General features: G+C 44.5%; 1 protein-coding gene across 6 annotated transcripts; it reads right to left on the bottom strand.

Annotated features, from left to right (window-relative positions):
* Positions 1 to 1,605: 1,605 nt before the first annotated feature.
* LOC107136802 (endogenous retrovirus group FC1 Env polyprotein-like) lies at positions 1,606 to 16,727 on the bottom strand. Of its 6 annotated transcripts, none has more exons than XR_007350890.1 (3): positions 16,570 to 16,727; positions 1,955 to 4,383; positions 1,606 to 1,844 (listed from the first exon to the last, which is right to left on the bottom strand). XR_007350890.1 is itself a non-coding variant. In XM_048812168.1 (3 exons), the coding sequence occupies exon 3, from the start codon at positions 3,505 to 3,507 to the stop codon at positions 2,017 to 2,019; it is 1,491 nt and encodes a 496-aa protein (XP_048668125.1). In that variant the 5' UTR covers positions 3,508 to 3,584; positions 4,177 to 4,383; positions 16,570 to 16,725; the 3' UTR covers positions 1,606 to 2,016. The 6 variants fall into 6 exon arrangements, 4 of the variants coding, with proteins under 4 accessions (XP_048668125.1, XP_048668126.1, XP_048668122.1 ...); XR_007350891.1 differs by having other exon boundaries at positions 1,606 to 2,420; positions 4,177 to 4,383; positions 16,570 to 16,726; XM_048812168.1 differs by having other exon boundaries at positions 1,606 to 3,584; positions 4,177 to 4,383; positions 16,570 to 16,725.
* Positions 16,728 to 18,444: the final 1,717 nt, after the last annotated feature.

The following is an 18,444-nucleotide window of genomic DNA, read 5'->3' as shown; positions in this document are numbered from 1 at the left end:
GCATGCACAAACACGTGCATACACATGCACACTGCACACAATAGTTGATGAAGAAACTGCCTAAGCCCCAAACATGGAAGACATGCCCTCAGCCAAGGCCACTCCCTTCGGGTTGTTGCTGGGTTCTGCCTTCAGGGTCCCCTGCCCCACTCAGGTCACAGATGCTGCTTTGAAGTCACCCTGTATGTGGGGTGGTGAAAGGGCTAGAGAGTTCCTTGGGCTGGGAGCTTGGCCAGCTCCATAAAGCCCTCTGTTTCCCAGCCAGTCCTAAAAGGTGCTCCCTCCCCATCAGGACACAGCAGCACATTGAGAACAGGTGGCAACCCCATGTGTCCCACAGCCCAGCATCTTCCTGGAGTTATCTGGACCCTGGCTGAGGATGTAAGGCACCTGCAACTCTCCGCAGACCTCAGCATGGAGCTGTGGGTGGGGGAGGTGCAGGATTTGTACAAATCACACAATGAGGTGGAGTCAGTGAGCTCCCTGCATCCCCAACCTGTCTCCAGCAGGCAACCAGCCTGTGCACCTGGCCAAGCCCCAGAGGCTGGATCCAAGCTGCTCATCAGAACGGGCTCTCTCCTCTGCTGTGTACCAGGGAGGTGGGGAAAGGCCTGGCCACTTCCTGATGCATTATTTATTAGGAGCGCATTAACTGTGGGTGACATCACAGGCATTCGAAGGTAATTTGTGGAAAGTATTGTTAAATCAATTGATTTGCAGATTCCTTGACAGGGAAAACCAAGCACCAGAGCTGGCAGAGATGGGACACGGAGACTTTTTTTTTTTTTTTTTTATGTATTTGGGGATAATTGATTGAAAGCTAAGCTGTGTAGCCAGTGAGAAAATGAGATTATTCTGTCTGTTATGCAAAGAAATCATATATTGTACAAAACAGCAGGATGAAGAGCCGTCAAGGCAGCTGGGAGGAACTTGTTCCTTCTGGGGGAAGGAGGGGGCGATGTCTTTCTTTCCCAATTCAAGTCAAGTCCTTCACATTCCCTTCAACCTGAAAGCTCCATCCCTCCTCCTCCCTGTGTCCCTTTACCCCTCCACCTGCCCCCCATGAATCCTGAGCCTCAGTCAGACCCCTTCTTTCCTTATACCCCCAGTGGGGCTTCTGGGTCCTGAAGATCCCCATCAACAGTGACATCAAGGATGTTAAGGACCACACTGGCCAGACTTGATTCTCAGACGTTCAGGGCCACCAAGGCAGCAGCTGGAACAAGGGAGGTGCAGGGTTGGGGAGCTCTCCCTGTTCTGCATACAGCAGTCAGCACCCGACACTGGACCCGCTCAGACCCCCAATAATCCATGCAGTACCTTCTTAGCCCACAAAACTGGCTGCCACTTCCTCCTCTGAACTCTCCAGGCCTCCAGGATGGCTGCAGCTCCTTTGCAAAGCCACAGCAGTGTCCAACTGCCCTCAGCTTCCCCAACACATACATCTGCTCACACCTTTGTCAGTGTCAGCCTAGCTGCTGCCATGCTCCCCACGTTTTGTCTACCAAGCCAGCACAGTCTTCCCAGGTGTCCTTCAAATGCTTCCTCCTCCAGAAAGCCTTCTCTGACTGTAAGGTCAGGCACCGGTGACCAAAAGGAGGCAGGTTAAAAGCTGCTGATAAGGCTTTATTGAGATTCACTCCTGGGCGAGACCCTCCAGCCCAACAAAGCGGGTCTGGGGGAGTCATACCCAGGCTCAGCCAGATTGGAATTTCATCAGGCTTAGGGCAGGAAGGGAGGGCTTGGGACAGGAAAAGGAGGTTTTTTTAGGGTCCCTTGTCCTCCTGGGGTTGGTCGAGGGATCTTGCTGAGCTCCATGTCCTTCCAGGATTGGTCAGGAGACCCTGCTGATTGACAGGTGTTTATCACTGCTTGTCTGTCGGCGCCTGATGGGTTGTTCATCCGCATGCGCAGGTTGCCTGGTGCATTTTTCCCTTAGCCACCTCAAACCAACCTAACATCCCAGCCTTTTTGATGATACAGGGCGCTGAATTCCATCTGGCTACTTCCTGCTGGCTAGGGGCGCTGGGCGGAAAGGTGTGGCTTGGGTGTCAGTTTGGTAGGGAGGCGACCATAGGGGTGTAGGAGCATCTGCTGGTAGGTAACTCTGGCCATCTCACCCATGCACTTTCGGGCAAACCTGAGGATGCAGGGAGCAATCATTAATAGAAATCCTATTACTAACATAGGAGTGAGAATGGGAGTCAGCCATGAAATGAGGGCAGAGTTTAGCCAGCGTGGCCAAGGGTCATTTGATTGTTGCTGTTTAAGTCTTTCACCCAAACGATAGAGGGTGTCGACATTCTTTTCGACCAATCCAGTTTCATTGATATAGTAGCAGCATTCTTCTTTCAGGAATAGACATGGTCCTCCTTTGTCTGCCGTCAGGAGATCTAGGGCTTGAAGGTTCTGTAATGAAACTTGGGCAAGAGATGTTATTTGCCTTTGTAGGGAAGCGAGAGAAGCGGCTGATGCCTCTACTGCTTCCCGAAATTGTTGTTCAAGCTTCTGAGTAACGGTTACTGCATAACCAAGTCCTCCTGCCCCCAGTCCAGAGGCAGCAAGGGAGGAGGCCAGGGAGAGTCCAACTACTACTGGTAGAAAGACGACCCTTCTTGTCCTGGAAAGGGAGGTGGTGACATACCATGTTAATTCAGCCTCAGTGTACAGAGTTAATTTTGGAACCAAGGTGGAAGGAACACAGAAAGCAAAAGGCATGTTGAGGCTTAGATTTTTTGTTAGGGTACCATTGCACCAGAAAAAGAACCCCGGCGGAGCAAAGGTTGGGGAAGAGATCCGAATGATCTGGTCACAGGGTGCCGAACCAGAGGAAGTGTAGCAGCAGGGGAAATTCCCTGGTGAGTTATGAAAAAGAGGTACTTCCTCAAAGGCTGGAGAGGGGGGCCCTTGGGATATGGTTGAGGTATTGAGAGGAAGATCAATGGGAATCGCAGTCAATGGAGTACGATCCAAACCTGCACAGAGGAAACAGTCTGAAATGTTACTAACTTTGGATAAATTGAGGAGCTGAAGGCCCTGACGTATTAGGACCATCCATGAGAAAGGGTCAGCTTTAGGATGGGCAACTGCATCCAGTTGGTATTGGAGTTCCTTCTCTGGCCCCTGGATGGTTATGTGAATTTGAGGGAACACTTGTACATAAGTTCTCCAGATTCTGATAGAGGCTGAGGGGAGCTGGGCAAAACCCCAAGAATAAAATTTACCATCAACACCAGAAGCCCATTTCGGATCCCATGGGTCCCAAATAGTTAACTTGGTGTGTGCTCGTTTCTCATAGCAAGGCTTATCTAGGAAGCGTTTTTTGCATGAATTATAAGGACACCCGCCATAGGTGTCAGGCCAGCGCTTACAAGATTCCTCAGTTTGGTCTGATATGAAGCATAGCATTGCTGCACACAGGTGGGACGAGGTGGCCCTGTTGAATCCAGTAATGTTAAGGGTGACCGCTCGATTGCAGCCAGTGGAAGGGCAATCGCCTTGACCCATAAACTGAGAGCGGGTGGTGCCATCCTGGTGCCATGTCGCTTGGATGTAAAAGCGCCATCTGTGGGTTGGGATAGAAGCTTGAGAGAAATTCATAATTAGTAAAAGAAGAAGAGGGTTAGTGAGAAATCTTGAGTTTGGTTGGCCCCGGCGTGATGGAAGTCCAGGACTGGACATTTGGAACAGGCACCTTTTTAAGGCAGGAGACATGGTACCCGGGGGAGTGGCCCAAAAGCTTGGCCCACCATTGGGGTAGTAAGTATGACTGTATGGGGTCCCGTCCAGCAAGGTTTCAATGATTGAGGATGCAGCTCTCAAAGTAAGACTGTGTCACCCACTTGAAGAGGGTCCAATCCGGTTTGTGGTTGCGCTGGATTTGAGGCAATGGATGACCAAGGAGGGCACCGGTCTGCGTATTCCCTTAGGAGTTTGAGTAGAAGTGTCAGATAGGGCAGGTAGGACACAAGGGGAGGAGGAGTGGCTGGAAAGCTCTGGCTGATTAAGAAAGGGCACCCATAGAGTAGCTCAAAGGGGCTCAGACCTGAGGGGGCTCTGGGGACTGCCTGAATTTGGGTGAGGGCCAATGGAAGGAGATGGGCCAGGAGAGCCTGAGTTCAACAGCAAGTTTAGTGAGATGATCCTTGAGAATGCCGTTAGCCCTCTCAACCTTACCCAAGGATTGGGGCCGGTGTGGGATGTGGAGCCTCCAAGTGATGCCAGGCCTTTGGAGACTAGTTGAACAACTGCAGAAGTGAAGGCTGGACCATTGTCTGACTTGATGGTGGCGGGAAGTTCCGAACCTGGGAATGATCTGCTGGATGAGGATGGAGGTGACGGTGTCAGCGGTTTCCCTGGATGTAGGGAAGGCTTCTATCCAACCTGAAAAAGTATCAACCAAAGTAAGTGGGTAGCACAGCTTTTTGTGCTTAGGCATGTGAGTGAAGTGGATCTGCCAGTCTTCGCCTGGCTGGTGGCCCCACATCTGACGCCTGGGGACTTTAGATTTGATGCCCCCTGTGGGGATAGTGTAGAGCAGACAGAACGAGCGGAGTGGACCTGCTGGAGAGTGGTTCTCATCCCTGGGAAGTAAAAGAGGGGTTGTAAAACTGGAAAAGGGGTCAGGGAGGGTTTAGGTGTGGGCAGAGTCTCTGGAGCCAGAGGAGTTGGTCATGAGTCGTAGACAGCAGGAGAAGGGGGAGGGGAGGGTGCAGGTGTGGGAGGAGAGGAGGGAGAGGATTGGCCTGAGTAGGTGGGGTGGGGGACAGAAAGGTGGGGCTGAGAGCAGCTCCGGTGGATCTGAGAATGAGGAACGAGATGTGGAAGAACAATGGGAAAGGAGTTTGGGATTTTCCCTAGCAAGGAAAACTTGAGCAGTAGAACAGGTAGAGCAGAGGGGAGGACAGGAGCGAATAGCCCAAAAAGCCTGTAAGGGACTTCGGCCCACTTTCCTGCCTGGTAACAGAAATTGTCCACATCAATGAGGATGTGAAATTCAAAAGTTCCTTCTGGGAGCCATTTTGACGCATTGTCTAAGTACGACGCAGGTCTTGAGTGAGTCCTAATTTGGCAAAAGGCAACCCAAAGGAGTTTGGGGGTCTAAGGAGGACTCAGTGTTTCCCATGACCTTCCAGCACCCTCAGGGGTGGGTGGGAGCAGGAAAAGGCGTCCCTAATTCTGATCACACTCATCTGAGGGCTGGGGCAGCGGTTGAGGCATCCTTGCAACTCACCGGGGACCCAAACGGATCAGAATGAGGATTGGGACGTCTCTACAGTTCCCAGGGCCTTGAGCCGAACAGGCAGGGTCTATGGCATATGCGTGACTTACAGATAGACCCCCCGGATGGAGAGGGGCAGGAAGGTCAGGGGAAACAAGGGAACTTACCCCACTCCTGTCAGCCCAGATGAAGGGAGAGAGAAAGAAACAGCAGCTTAGGAATTTCCTGGTTCATTTGAAGGGGAGGGTGGACTTCTACCCCAGATATAAGATATGGGGGAGGCCCGAAAAGCCCACCTGGGTTTCAGCACGAGATGTAAGGTCAGGCACCAGTGACCAAAAGGAGGCAGATTAAAAGCTGCTGAAAAGGCTTTATTGAGATTCGTTCCCAAGCAAGACCCTCCAGTCCAACAGAGTTTGGGTCTGGGGGGATTGCACTCAGGCTCAGTGGGATTGGAATTTTATGGGGTTTAGGGCAGGAAGGGAGGGCTTGGGACAGGAAAGTGAGGTTTTCAGGGTCCCTTGTCCTCCTGGGGTGGGTCGGGGGATCTTGCTGAGTTCCATGTCCTTCCAGGATTGGTCAGGAGACCCCGCTGATTGACAGGTGATTATCACTGCTTGTCTGTTGGTGCCTGATGGGTTGTTCTTTTGCGTGTGTACATTACCTGGTGCTTTGTTCCCTTAGCCACCTCAAATCGACCTAATACTGACTATCCAGGCAGACGGTATCGAGTGCACCCTCCCTCCCAGCACCCATGTGTTCCCTGTAGGCTCTCCCTCTCCTGGATTATGAACTCAGAGTTTGCAAAATGGTAAATGCAAGCCTGCCATGAATCCATGCCACAGGAATAAAGGAAGAAATGAATGAACCACTGCCAGATTACAGTCCTGGGTCCTTTGATTTCTCCCAAGTCTGAGGAAGTCCTAGGCCATGTAGCCTGGTCATGGTGGGTTGTGGGGAGGCAAGGTCCAAATTTTACCAGCTGTTCCCATTGCCCCGGGGGTCAAAGGATCAATCAAACCTTGAGCTCCCTGGTCGGGTGATCTCACAATCACAGGGAAGCTGGGTTCGAAAGAAATCAGAGCCAACAGTCTGAACCCAAAGTACATGCAGAACATCATTAGGCTTAGCCAGCACCCCGAGCCTATAGATTTATCCAGTTAGAAACAAAAGAAGTGCCTTTTGAGTCCGAACAAGTTAGTCCTACCACTCACCTAACTCACCTAACTAACTGTAATCTTTGGCAAAGTCTCATTAAGCCCATCTTTCTGCCTATTGAATGGGAGTCATATTAGCACCAACTCTGAAGATGGCCATGAGGATTCCATCTGCAGTGCTTTGAGAACCCTCTTGTTCTGCTCGGTGTAGATTAATGGAGGTCTAAAGAGATCAGGTGAGGTATGAATGCTTGACCCACTTGCTCTCCCTAAGGATATGTCAAAGGACACAATTATAGCACATTTAAAGATCTCAATTGGCTTTACTTGCAGTTCTAGAATTGAGCTGAGCAGCACTTCATTCCATAAAATAGAATGACTGATCCAATGATCTGAGCAGAGAAGCCCAGCTTTACAGACAGAAAAGGCAGAAGTCCTTCATACATCTTGGAGATTAGTGCTCTATCTGATGTGCATGTGGCAAAAATTTGCTCCCAAAAATGTAGGCTCTCTCTTCACCTCATTGATTGTCTCTTTTACTGAGAAGAAGTTTTTTAGTTTAAATCCAACCCATTTATTAATTCTTGATTTTAATTCTGGTGCTTTAGGAGTCTTGTTAAAGGAAGTCAGAGCCTAATCCAATGTGATGAAGACTTGGACCTACTTTTTCCTCTATTAGGCACAGGATCTCTGGTCTAATTCCTAGGTCCTTGATCCACCTGGAGTTGAGGTTTGTGCATGGTGAGAGATAGGGGTTTAGTTTCATTTTGCTGCATATGGATTTCCAGTTCTCCCAGCACCATTTGTTGAAGAGGCTATCTTTTCTCCAATGTATGTTTTGGCACCTTTAAAACTTAACACCAAAAAAACAAACAACCCAATCAATAAATGGGCTAAGGAACTGAACAGACATTTCTCAGAAGATGACATACAATCGATCAACAAATATATGAAAAAATGTTCGACCTCTCTTACTAGAGAAATGTAAATCAAAATTAGAGAAATGTAAATCAAAACTACTCTAAGATTTCATCTCATGCCAATCAGAATGGCAATTATCAAGAATATAAACACCAATAAGTGTTGATTGAAACAGGCCTGTTTGGGAAACAAGACCTGTTACTTCTCTCTCCCAATTTCTCCTGAAGGTCAGATAACAGCTTCCCTTGGGTTTGGTAATGTGGAAGTTTAGCAGGACTAACTCCACTTTGGTTTTTAGTTTGGTCTGTTGGGTCCTAGTGCAGGACCCTGGTCCATCAATGGCCTTCACTCATGTGTATTTAACAAGTAGAAATTCTTGCTATGACTTCTTCTCCCAATGGCTTTATTCATAGAATCACACTGAGAAAATATCCACCACCCTAGTTTAGATTTTCATTCCTATTTTACATATTAGGAATCTGAGCCTCATAGAATAACTTAGTTGCTCAAAATTACTTGTTAAAAGGATTCTGGCCAGACCTGGCCATACCAGTACCCAGGATCATTGTTCCCTAGAAGGTAGCTCCTGCCTCCCCTTAAGGGGAACTGGGGGAGAGCAAGGTTTGTTAGAATTCTCTCAGAGTCCCCAGTGCAGCCACAGTGGAAGGGTTGAGCTATGACACTGTCTCCTTCAAATATTCACATTTTCCAGATCACCCTGTGGCTTTACACAGTAAACCTGACTCTAGGGTAGGAGGAAGGAGGCTTCCCCAGAGAACTCATGCTGGAGGGCCACCAACTGTCAGGGTTTGCCTGGGGGTGAGAGGGACACAAAGGAGGAGAGCCCCCAGGCAAACCAGGACACACTGGTCATGTTAATCCTAACCACCTTTAAGAAGCTGGAAAATGCATAATGGTGCATTCAAAATATTTTGGTAACAGAGACACATATCATTAGTCCCATTCACTTTAAATAAGTCCACATTTTCTAAGGCAACATCTGGAAAACAGAGCAAGAAAGCTTCTCTTTTTTTTAAATTGACACATAATAATTGTACATATTTATGGCATACAGTTTGATATTTCAAAACATGTATATAATATGTGATAATCAAATCAGCATAATTAGCACCTCTATCACCTCATTTATCATTTCTTTGCTTTACTTTCAAAATCCTCTCTTTTAACTATTTTGAAATCTACAGTTAGATATTAACTATAGTCACCCTACTGTGCTATAGAACACTAGAATTTATTCCTCCCAACTATAATTTTGTACCCATTCACTATTTTCTCCCTATCCCTGACCTCGCACCCGAGCCTTCTGCCTCCCAGCCCAGCATTGTTTCATGAAATGAAGCATCCCCACCCTTCCTCCTCCACCCAGAGCATCAGGGCCAACACCTGAATTATGAGCGTAACTATCTAGCAAGACTCATCTTAAGGCCTTCCACAAATTTATATCATCTTCATTTCTTCCCCTATATAGTGTTTGGAATTCCACTGAGAAGGGCTTAATATGCAAATCACTCACCTCCTTTAAACAAGATAATCATTTCTTTACTTTAGTCCTAAATTTTGTCCTTTGTCATGGACAGTCCCTTGGAATTTGAGATTTGGTTATGAGATAAGGTACAAGTTTTAACTGCCTGAACCCCCAAGGAAAATCTATAGATCTTTATTATTTGAGGGTTTAGGGCAAGGCTTAGAAAAGCTAATTATCTAGCATATACCCTTCCCAACCGCAAGTTTCCAAAGCTCAATTCTCAGCAACACGGCTCCTTAACACTCAACCAGATCCCCAGGGCCTTCTCAAGCCAGTCCAATTCCACCTAGCTTCACTCATGGCTCCTGAGTAGCATACCCTGGACTAAGCTTGGAGAAATAAAATGGCACTGTGACAGGGACATCAGAGTGTCTCCCCGTGTAGTGGAAACACAGTTAGGTAAACAGTAGGAAGACATAACAGCACAAGTACAAGGAAGACAGGCTAGGAGAGACACTGATCATGCAGTCTTAGGCCAAAAGAAAAAGGAAAGCTGTGGGAGTTAAGAACTTTGGCCCAAATGTGAAAGATCTGCAGCCCTGTAGGCAGAGAAACCCCCCTTCTCACCACAGCCGAGGAGGTCTTCAGGCTACACAAGCCATGCCTGCCTCCAGGATGCCCCTGCCTGAGGATGAGAGGGATTAGAATCAAAAGAGTAGCTTCCTGATTGAGTTCTCTCACCTACCCACCTAGGATAGTTGGAAACAACATGGAAGCTCATTGTGCAGTGGTTCAAAACCCATCTGAGTTCCAGGTCTAGATAAGATGGAATAAATGTATTTGTCGCCATTCCTCCCACAAAGCACAGCTAAAAACCCTGAGCATTGTGCATAAACCAAACACAAGAAGAGGCTGGAAAGCAGAGAGAAGAAGGGTTCCTCCAGAGACAACAAGCAGTGAGGTCCCAGGGGTGTTTCAATTTGGTTGGTTGGTGGGTTTTTTTTATAGATACATTTTAGTTCGGATGCTGATAATCTGGAAGTGTCATCAGGCTCCATATAACAAAGCCCTATGAAAAGCCAGCTCTCCAAAGGACCAAATAAGGCAGCATAGCAAGACTCATAACTTTCAGACAGTCATTGCTTTACTCCAGCCAAGGAAGAAAATCTATCTACTCCCACCAGTGAAGCTGGAGACATCCCCCACCAGGAGTGAAGGTCGCCCACCGTTGCTCACGGTGTCCCTGGAGCCCATGAGGAATCCTGGATTTCTACCCCGACTTGGTGTGATCAGACACCCTTCTCCCTCCTTGCTGAAGTGGTGTCAGGAGACCCAGTGGGCTGCAGCTTCTTCCACCACCCAGCATTGAGGAGGTCACTCCCCACTCTGCAGCATGAGGGGGGACCAGAAGGGAACAGTCAGGAGGCACCCAGGCCACCCATTTCAGCAGTGTCATGGCCTCTCTTCTTGACAAAGCTGTCCGTGGAGGCCAAAGGGGGAACCGGAGTCCAGGCCCACCTGAAAACAGAAACATCCTCCTTCTCCACAGAAGCAGAGCCCAAGAAGCCCTGATAAAAGAGAGATTTAAATAAGATCTGCAGGCTTCATAATACCCCAAAAGACCAGGGGTCAAGTGAAAATCACTCATACCAGGAACCAAGAAAATCTGAACTAGAATGAGAGAGACAATAAATGGATGGTGTTTTGGTCAGCTTTTTAGCTGCTGTGACTAAAGGAGCTGACCAGAACAATTGTAGAGAAGGAAAAGTTTATTTAAGAGCTCACAGTTTCAAAGGTCTTAAGACCAGTTGCATTCCTTGGGGCTCCAGGTGATGCTGAACATTATGGCAGAAGAGTGTGGCAGAGAGAAGCTGCTTACCTCATGATCAGGAAGCAAAGAGAGACTCCACTGGCCAGACACAAAATACACCCCAAACTATGCCCCAACACCCACCCCCTCCAGCCACACCCCAGCACTTCAGTTACCACTCAGTTAATCCCTATCAGGGGATTAATTCACTGATTGGGTTAAGATTCTTAAAACCCCATCATTTGTTCTCTGAATCTTCTTGCATTGTCCCACACATGAGCTTTTGGAGGACACCTCACATCCAAACCATAACAGATGGCAACACTGATATGGCACAGATGCTGTAATTATCTAATAAGGATTTCAAAGTAGCCATGATAAAAATGCTACAATGATGCATTCATGATCACATTTTCAAAATGAGAAAATAGAAAATCTTGCAAAGAAAAAAGAACATCTAGAAAATGGAAATATTAGACCTGAAAAATACAATAACCGTAGTAATAATCTCAATGGATGGGGAAAAGTAGAATATAGAGCACAGAAGTCTCAGTGAACTTGGAAGTAGAGAGAAATTACCCAATCTAAATAGCAAAAAGAAAATAGATTGGGGGGGGGGGAAGCATCCACAGACCTATGGGACAATGAATGACAAAACTGTTAAGATTATGTCATCTGAGTCCAAGAGAGAGAGGAGAGAGGATGGGACCAAAAATATATTCAAAAAGTAAAGGCCAAAATATCCACAAGTTTGGCACAAGATGTAAACCTCCACATTCAAGCAACTGGGCAAACATCAAGCAGGATAAACACAAAGAAATTATGCCATGGATATCATAATCAAACTTGTGAATTCCAAAGACAAATTTAAAAATCTTGAAAGCATCAAGAGAGAAAAGACACCTTACTTTAAAGAAGATCTAACCTGAATGAAAGACCATCTCACCTTAGAAACTATAGGAACCCCAAGAGGTAACTCGATATGTTTCAAGTGCTGAAAGAAAAGAGCAATAAGTTTCTTGACAAAGAAAAACAAAATGATTAAAGAAGGCACCTTGAAAAATCAGAAAGAAAAAAAAAACAGAAAAAGTAAAAATATAGGTAAACAGAAAAACTCATCCTGAGTTTCCAATTGGCTGAAGCAGAAATTATATCATCGTCCGACATGGTTCTTAAGGTATGTAGGGAAAATGTTTAAGACAATTACATTCTAAATGGGGAAAGTAAAGGGAAATAAAGAGAAGAAAATTTTCTAGAATTTCCCCAAACGAGTAAAATGCCAACACCAGGAGACTTAGAAATATATAGCAATAAATCCTTACATCAGAAAAGAGGGAGAGATGATGTGTTAGTCACTTTCCAATGTTGTAACTGAATATTGAGATAATCAACTTTTCGAAGAAAAGCTTTTATTTGGCTCACAGTTTGGCGAGGTTACGGTCCATCATCGATCGACCACGTTGATGAGGCAGCACACCATGGTGGGAATGCATGGCAGAGCCAAACCACAGACCTCCCCATCAGGAAGCAAAAAGAAGGAAGGAGGAAGGAGCCAGGGTTCCACAGTCCCCTTCCAAGACACATCCCCAGGGACCTGAAGAACTCCTACTGGGGCTCACCTCCTGAGCTTCCACCTCCCCCCAGCTGTGCTCCAGGCAGGGGACAAGCCTTTAACATGGGAGCCTTTGGGGGACCCTTCTCCAAACCACTGCAGATTTAAAACAATAAATTCAGATCTGCCTTAAGAAACTAGAAAAAGTAGAGCAGAATAAACCCCAGGCAAGCAGAAGGAAGAAACTACTAAAGGCAAGAGCAGAAATCAATGAAATTGAAAACAGAAAACAATAGAGAAAAATCAATGAAATGAAAAATGAGTTCCTTGGAGAAAAAAAATCAATAAAATTAACAAATGTCTGCCAAGACTGACAAAGAAAAAGGGAAAAGTTAGAAAATACCAATCAGGACTGTAACAGGGCCTGTAACCTACAGACATTGAAAGAACAGCAAAGGAACAGTAACACGAACAACTTTACATACCAAAAAAAACACAACTTCAATGAAACAGACCACTCCTCAAAAAGCACAGACTACTACAGTACCCTCAGTATGAAATACATAATTTGAATAACCCTATGACTCTTAAAGAAATTGAATTTGTAATTTAAAAGCTCCCAAAAGGAAATCTATAGGGCCAAATTATTTCACTGGGTAATTCTACTGAATAACTAAAGAATTAATGCCTAGTCTTCCCTTCAATAGATGATGGATTAAAAAAAAAATGTGGCATATATACCCAATGGAATATTACTCAGCAATAAAAGAGAATAAATCATGGCATTTGCAGATAAATGGATGGAGTTAGAGAAGAGAATGCTAAGTGAAGTTAGCCAGTCCCAAAAAAACAATTTTTTTTTAAAATTTTGATATAAGGAGGCTGATTCATAGTGGGATAGGGAGCGGGAGCATGGGAGGAATAGACTAATTCTAGATAGGGCAGAGGGGATGGAGGGGTTGGAGGGGAAGGGAGAGGGTATGGGGTTATTAATGATGGTGGAATGTGATGATCATTATTATCCAAAGTACAGGTATGAAGACATGAATTGGTGTGAATATACTGTGTATACAATCAGAGATATGAAAAATTGTGCTCTATATGTGTAATAAGAAGTGTAGTGCATTCTGCTGTCATATATAAATTTAAAAAAGAAACTTTAAAAAAAAAGAATTAACGCCTGTTCTACACAATCTTTTCCAGGAAATAAAACAAGAAAACATTTCCCAACTCACTTTATAAAGCCAGACCAAAATAAGACAGAGAGAGTAATCAGACCTGCATATCCAAGGTTTCAAGCCTGTGAATTCACGCAAACACAGATTTAAAATATTTGAAAACAAATTGTGTCTGTACTGAACATTTACAGACTTTTTTCTCATCATTATTCCCTAAACAATATAGCATAACAACTATTTCCATAGTATTTACATTGTATTAGGTACTATGAATAATCAAGATATGATTTAAAGCATATGGAAAGACACGCATAGTTTGTATTCAAATAACCTGTTGTTTCTCATAAGAGACTTGAACATATGATGATTATGATATCTGAAAAGGGACCTGGCACCAATCTCCTATGGCTATCAAAGAATGACTACACAGAGAAAAGTATTCCAATATCCCTTACATACATAGATATAAAAATCCTTAACATAGCATTAGCTAATAGAATTCAGCAACAAATTATAGAATTCAGCCACAGATTAAAAAAGAATTGTATATCATGATCAAAGGGGGTTTTATTCCAGGTACTCAAGGCTGATACAACCTTCAAGAATCAATTAATACAATCCACCATATTAACAGATGAAGAAGAAAAATCATATGTCAACTGGTGCAGGAAAATTACTTGTCATAACTCAATAACATTAAAAAAAATAGAGGGGAACTTCCTCAACTTTATGAAGAACTTCTACCAAAACACCTTCAGCTAATATTAAATTTAATGATGAAAGACAGTATTTTCCCCTTAAAATTGTAACAAGACAGGGACGTCCCTTGCAGCTGCTGTTCAGTATAACTCTGGAAGTTCTAGCCAGTTCAAATAAGAGGAGAGGGTCAGGGAGGAGAAGGATACAGATCAGAAAGGAAGAAATAAAGTTACTGGAAGATAACATATTTAGTAAGTGATAAATTTAGAGAGGCTCATGGATTCTATAAAACAAATCCTAGAACTAATTTCAGCAAGGTTTCAGAATAAAAAATCAGCATATAAAGATCAGCTGTATTTCAACTAGCAATAAAGAACCCATGGAAAATGAAACTAAAAATACAATACTATTTACAGCTATGAATTTTTTTTTTTTGCAGTACTGAGAATTGAACCTACGACCTCATACATACCAGGCAAGCACTCTAAAACTGAGTTATAGCCTCAGTCCTAAAATACATGTAAACCTAATACAACATAAACTTAGCTGAAGATTACAAAACACTGATGAAAGAAATCAAAATCTAAATAAGTGCAGAGACATACAGTATTCATGGATGGAAATGAATCCTAACTGAACTGAATCATTTAGCAAAAAGTACCGATTTTATCCCCAAATGGTCTACAAGTCTTAATGCAATGCCTATCAAAATCCCAACAAGAATTTTTGAAGATATAGACAAACGTACTCCAAAATTTATGTGGAAGCTCAAGGAATCTGCACTAACAAAAATAATTTTGAAAAGAAGAATAAAGTGGGAAGAACCACTGTATGCAATTTTAAGTCTTAGATAGCTATAGGAATGAAGACTTTGTTGTGTGGGCAGAGGGACAGACCTATAAATCAGTGGAACAAAATAGAGAAGCCAGAAATACAGCCAACTGATTTTTGACAAAGGTACAAATGCAACAGGGGAAAGGTAGCCTTTTCAAAAAATGGTGCAGTGGAAATTATATATCTACAAATAAACAACAACAAAAAAAATCCTGACCGAAGCTTCACCCCCTTATACAAAAATTAACTTCTAAATTTCTTAGAAGAAAACATATGAGAAAATCTTCAGGTACTAGGGCTTGGTGAACACTTCTTACACATGACACCAAAGGTCCATAGAAGAGAAATATTGATAAATTAGGTGCTATAGTTTGGATATGTGTCTTTCCAGACAGTGGAACTATTGGGAAATGGTAGAACCTTTAAGAGGGGGACCTACTAGGAGGCAGTTAGGTCACTGAGGGTCTGCCCTTGAAGGGAGTACTCTGACTCCAGGCCCTTTCTTTCTCTTTTGCATCCCAAATGCTATGAGGTGAGCAGCCTCCTCCACCACTTGCTCCCATCGTGATGTGCCTTACCCCAGGCCCCAAAGCAAGAAGCCAATAGATTGTGGACCAAAAGCTCCAAAACTGTTAGCCAAAATAAAATTTTCACCTTGTAAGTTGGCATATCTCAGGTATTATGTCATAGTAACAGAAATACATTTGACTACATCAAAATTTCAATTTTTATTCTGTGAGCAACCCTGCTAAGAGGATAAAAAGAAAATATTCCCAAACCACATGTCTCATAAATGGCTTGTTTCTAGACTATATAAAGAACTTTCTTTATGTATAATCTATAAAACATGAAAGTTTATAAAATTTATATATGTATATATATATATATAATTTATCGAGCTTCATATGTATATAAATCTATTTCTAAAACTCAACAGTAAAAATAACAAGGAATCCACTTAGAAAACAGGCGAAGAGCAGGAAGAAACATTTCACAGAGGAGGATATCCAAGTGCCGAATAAGCTCACAAAAAGATGTTCGGCATCGCTAACCACTGGGGAGCAACAGATCAAGACCAAGTGGTGCGTGGCTGGTCACTCCCTCCTGGGTCTCCCTGTTCACACAGTGCTACAGTTTGAACCTACAATGTCCCCACAAAGGCTAATGTGTTGAAGACTTGGTCCCTAATGCAGCAATGTTTGGAGGTGGGAGTTTTTAGGCAATGACTGGATCACGAGTGAATCTGCAGCAGTCATCCCTTGAAAGTAAAATCACACTGCACTTCCTGACCCCGGGCACAAACAGAAGCCAAGGGGTTCTGTTCAAAGCTTTTGCTCCGTTGTGTCAAAACCTCCAAACACTTAACCTAAAGTCCCAGGTGGGCTCAGAGTGTCCTTTGCACTCCAGTCTGGCTGGCTGACAAGGGTGACTTCACAGATGTCAGCCTTCCCAGGCTCCCCTCTCCTTTTGACTATTTCTTCAGTGAAGAAGAACCTGGCCCCAGCAAAACACCTGTGAGTTTCAAGTGGTGAACATGCAATCCTAAGACGGCTTGGCTGTGTTTCCTACCCAAGAGGGAAATAGGCTAGAACTTAACCAGATGTGCAAGCCCCTCAAAAGGAGCAGCCAGTCCCACAGGAAGTGGGAGGAGAGAGGGTGCAGGGGTGCACAGAGTCCCCATAACTGGCTCTTAGAAACAATGCAGTCCTACCTGCCAGAGAGAGTGTTGGCACTTGCACAGGAGACGACTCAGTCCATCTCCTGGCAGAGTCTCCTTGCTCCGTAACTTTGTGATCCTCCTTTCCTTCCTTTCCAGACTAGCTCATTGCTCACAATCTTTGAGCATCCAACCCCACCCGGAAACAAGCTGGAGCCGGTTATTTGCAGGCAGTAAAATAACTTCCTGGAATTAGAATTCCGCATTCTTTCCTTCAATAGCATTCATCAGGCACCAAGGCACCCACTCTGTCTGGTTTTCCAGGTGAGAATTCTGAGGGCAGAGAGTGCAGGCCACTGGCCCTGGTCCCAGAGCTGGAGAGAGGCAGAGCTGGGAAATCGACCCTTGAGGAAACCCCAAGACCTATCCAGTGGCCTTGACCCTGGGGGAAACAAGCAGAGAAGGAGGGGTGAGTCCAGGACCCCCCCCATCCCCCTCACAGGGATCCTGCAAATGCCCTGATCACCTTCCACCCAGCAGAACCTCTTAATTTGACAGCTTCAATGTGCAAAGGGACCCAATTTTAGAATATTCATAAGATGAACATATGCACTGTCCAACCAAAACCTGTATGGAGCTAATGGTTAGAAGTATTTTTAAAAATCCTTTGCTTTGAAAACTCCTTATGATAAAGTACTCTTCCAAGCACTTAAAGTATGAGCCCATGTCCTACCTTTTTATTTACATGCTGCCTTTTCCAAAAGCCCCTGTGAACCACGGATTAGACCTCAGTGTAGAGGACCCCCAGGCAGGGATCCTCCTGAGCTGCCCTGGTGCTTGTTAACTATTGAGCTCCCATATTAGTGCCAATCATGCCTGACTTCCAGAAAAGGAGGGAAATGAATTTTTATTTGTTTGACTTAATTTAAACATATCCAATATGTGTTAGGCCCATCTGTAACTGAAATTAACCAGCTTAACAGCTTCCCCACAGGAGAGGGAGGAAACCCTTGAGAGTCTGCAGAAAAGCCTGCCTTATAGCTAAGATAATTTGTTATGTCCTTGGTTGAAAGCATTGTCGTTCAAAAATCTTCTCAAATCAGTTACTATTAGTCTTTTACATTGTTTAATCCTCAAAAAACATTTCTTGTGCATGACCTCATGTGACTTTTGCAGTAACCCTGAAGATATGAAGAAACATCTCTGATAGAGGAGAGCACCAAGGCTCAGAGAGGTTAAAGAATATGTCCAAAATCACACAGCTAAGTAACACCCTTAGGATGGGGGTCTCCTTCCTCCACACCTGGTGCTAGTCCTTGGCCTGCCTCTTCACAGTGCCTTAACAGCCTGTCCTTGGCATCAGCTGATTTCTTTCTATTCATCAGCTGATGGCTAGACATCCTTCCAAGTTCTGCCATCACAGGTAGAAGGGCTCTGGCAGCCATAGAGAGATCAAAAATCAAAAACTCCACTAAACTAAACATTGCGTTTTAGTCTCCCAGATTCTAGTGCATTGCCAAGAGCAAAGAAGAGAATAATTTACTTGGTCCAATCCTCCCTTCCAACTGGTCTCATTAGCATGTTGATGGCCTTCCCTTTTGACTCAAGGGGATTTCTCATTAATTAGCACATCCCTATGGCTCTGAGCTCTCCTTAAAGCAACAATGGAATGGTGTTCTGAAAGGTACAGTGGACCTGGAAAGAAGCTAAATCAAATTTGTGAGATCCCCCTCCAAATCTAAGGACAAAAAAAAAAAAAATACAACCAGAGGAAGTTGCCCCGCTGAAGTCGGAGGAGATGCACGATCTAGCCATAATCTTTTTGCTTACTGCACCTGGGAAGGTATGAAAAAAGAATGAACTCGGGGATTTCTTGGAATGTAAATGGAGACAATAGCTGGGGTGCAGTGCTCCCAAGGATCCCAATCA

This window comes from Marmota marmota, unplaced genomic scaffold (assembly GCF_001458135.2).
Source record: "Marmota marmota marmota unplaced genomic scaffold, marMar, whole genome shotgun sequence".
NCBI lineage: Eukaryota > Metazoa > Chordata > Mammalia > Rodentia > Sciuridae > Marmota > Marmota marmota.
The sequence above is the reverse complement of the archived record's forward strand: the minus strand, read 5'-3'. Positions and strand labels throughout refer to the sequence as shown.

Coding starts and splice junctions, on each gene's coding strand:
- LOC107136802 (XM_048812165.1), bottom strand. CDS start 3,714: ATGTCTCCTGCCTTAAAAAGGTGCCTGTTCCAAATGTCCAGTCCTGGA.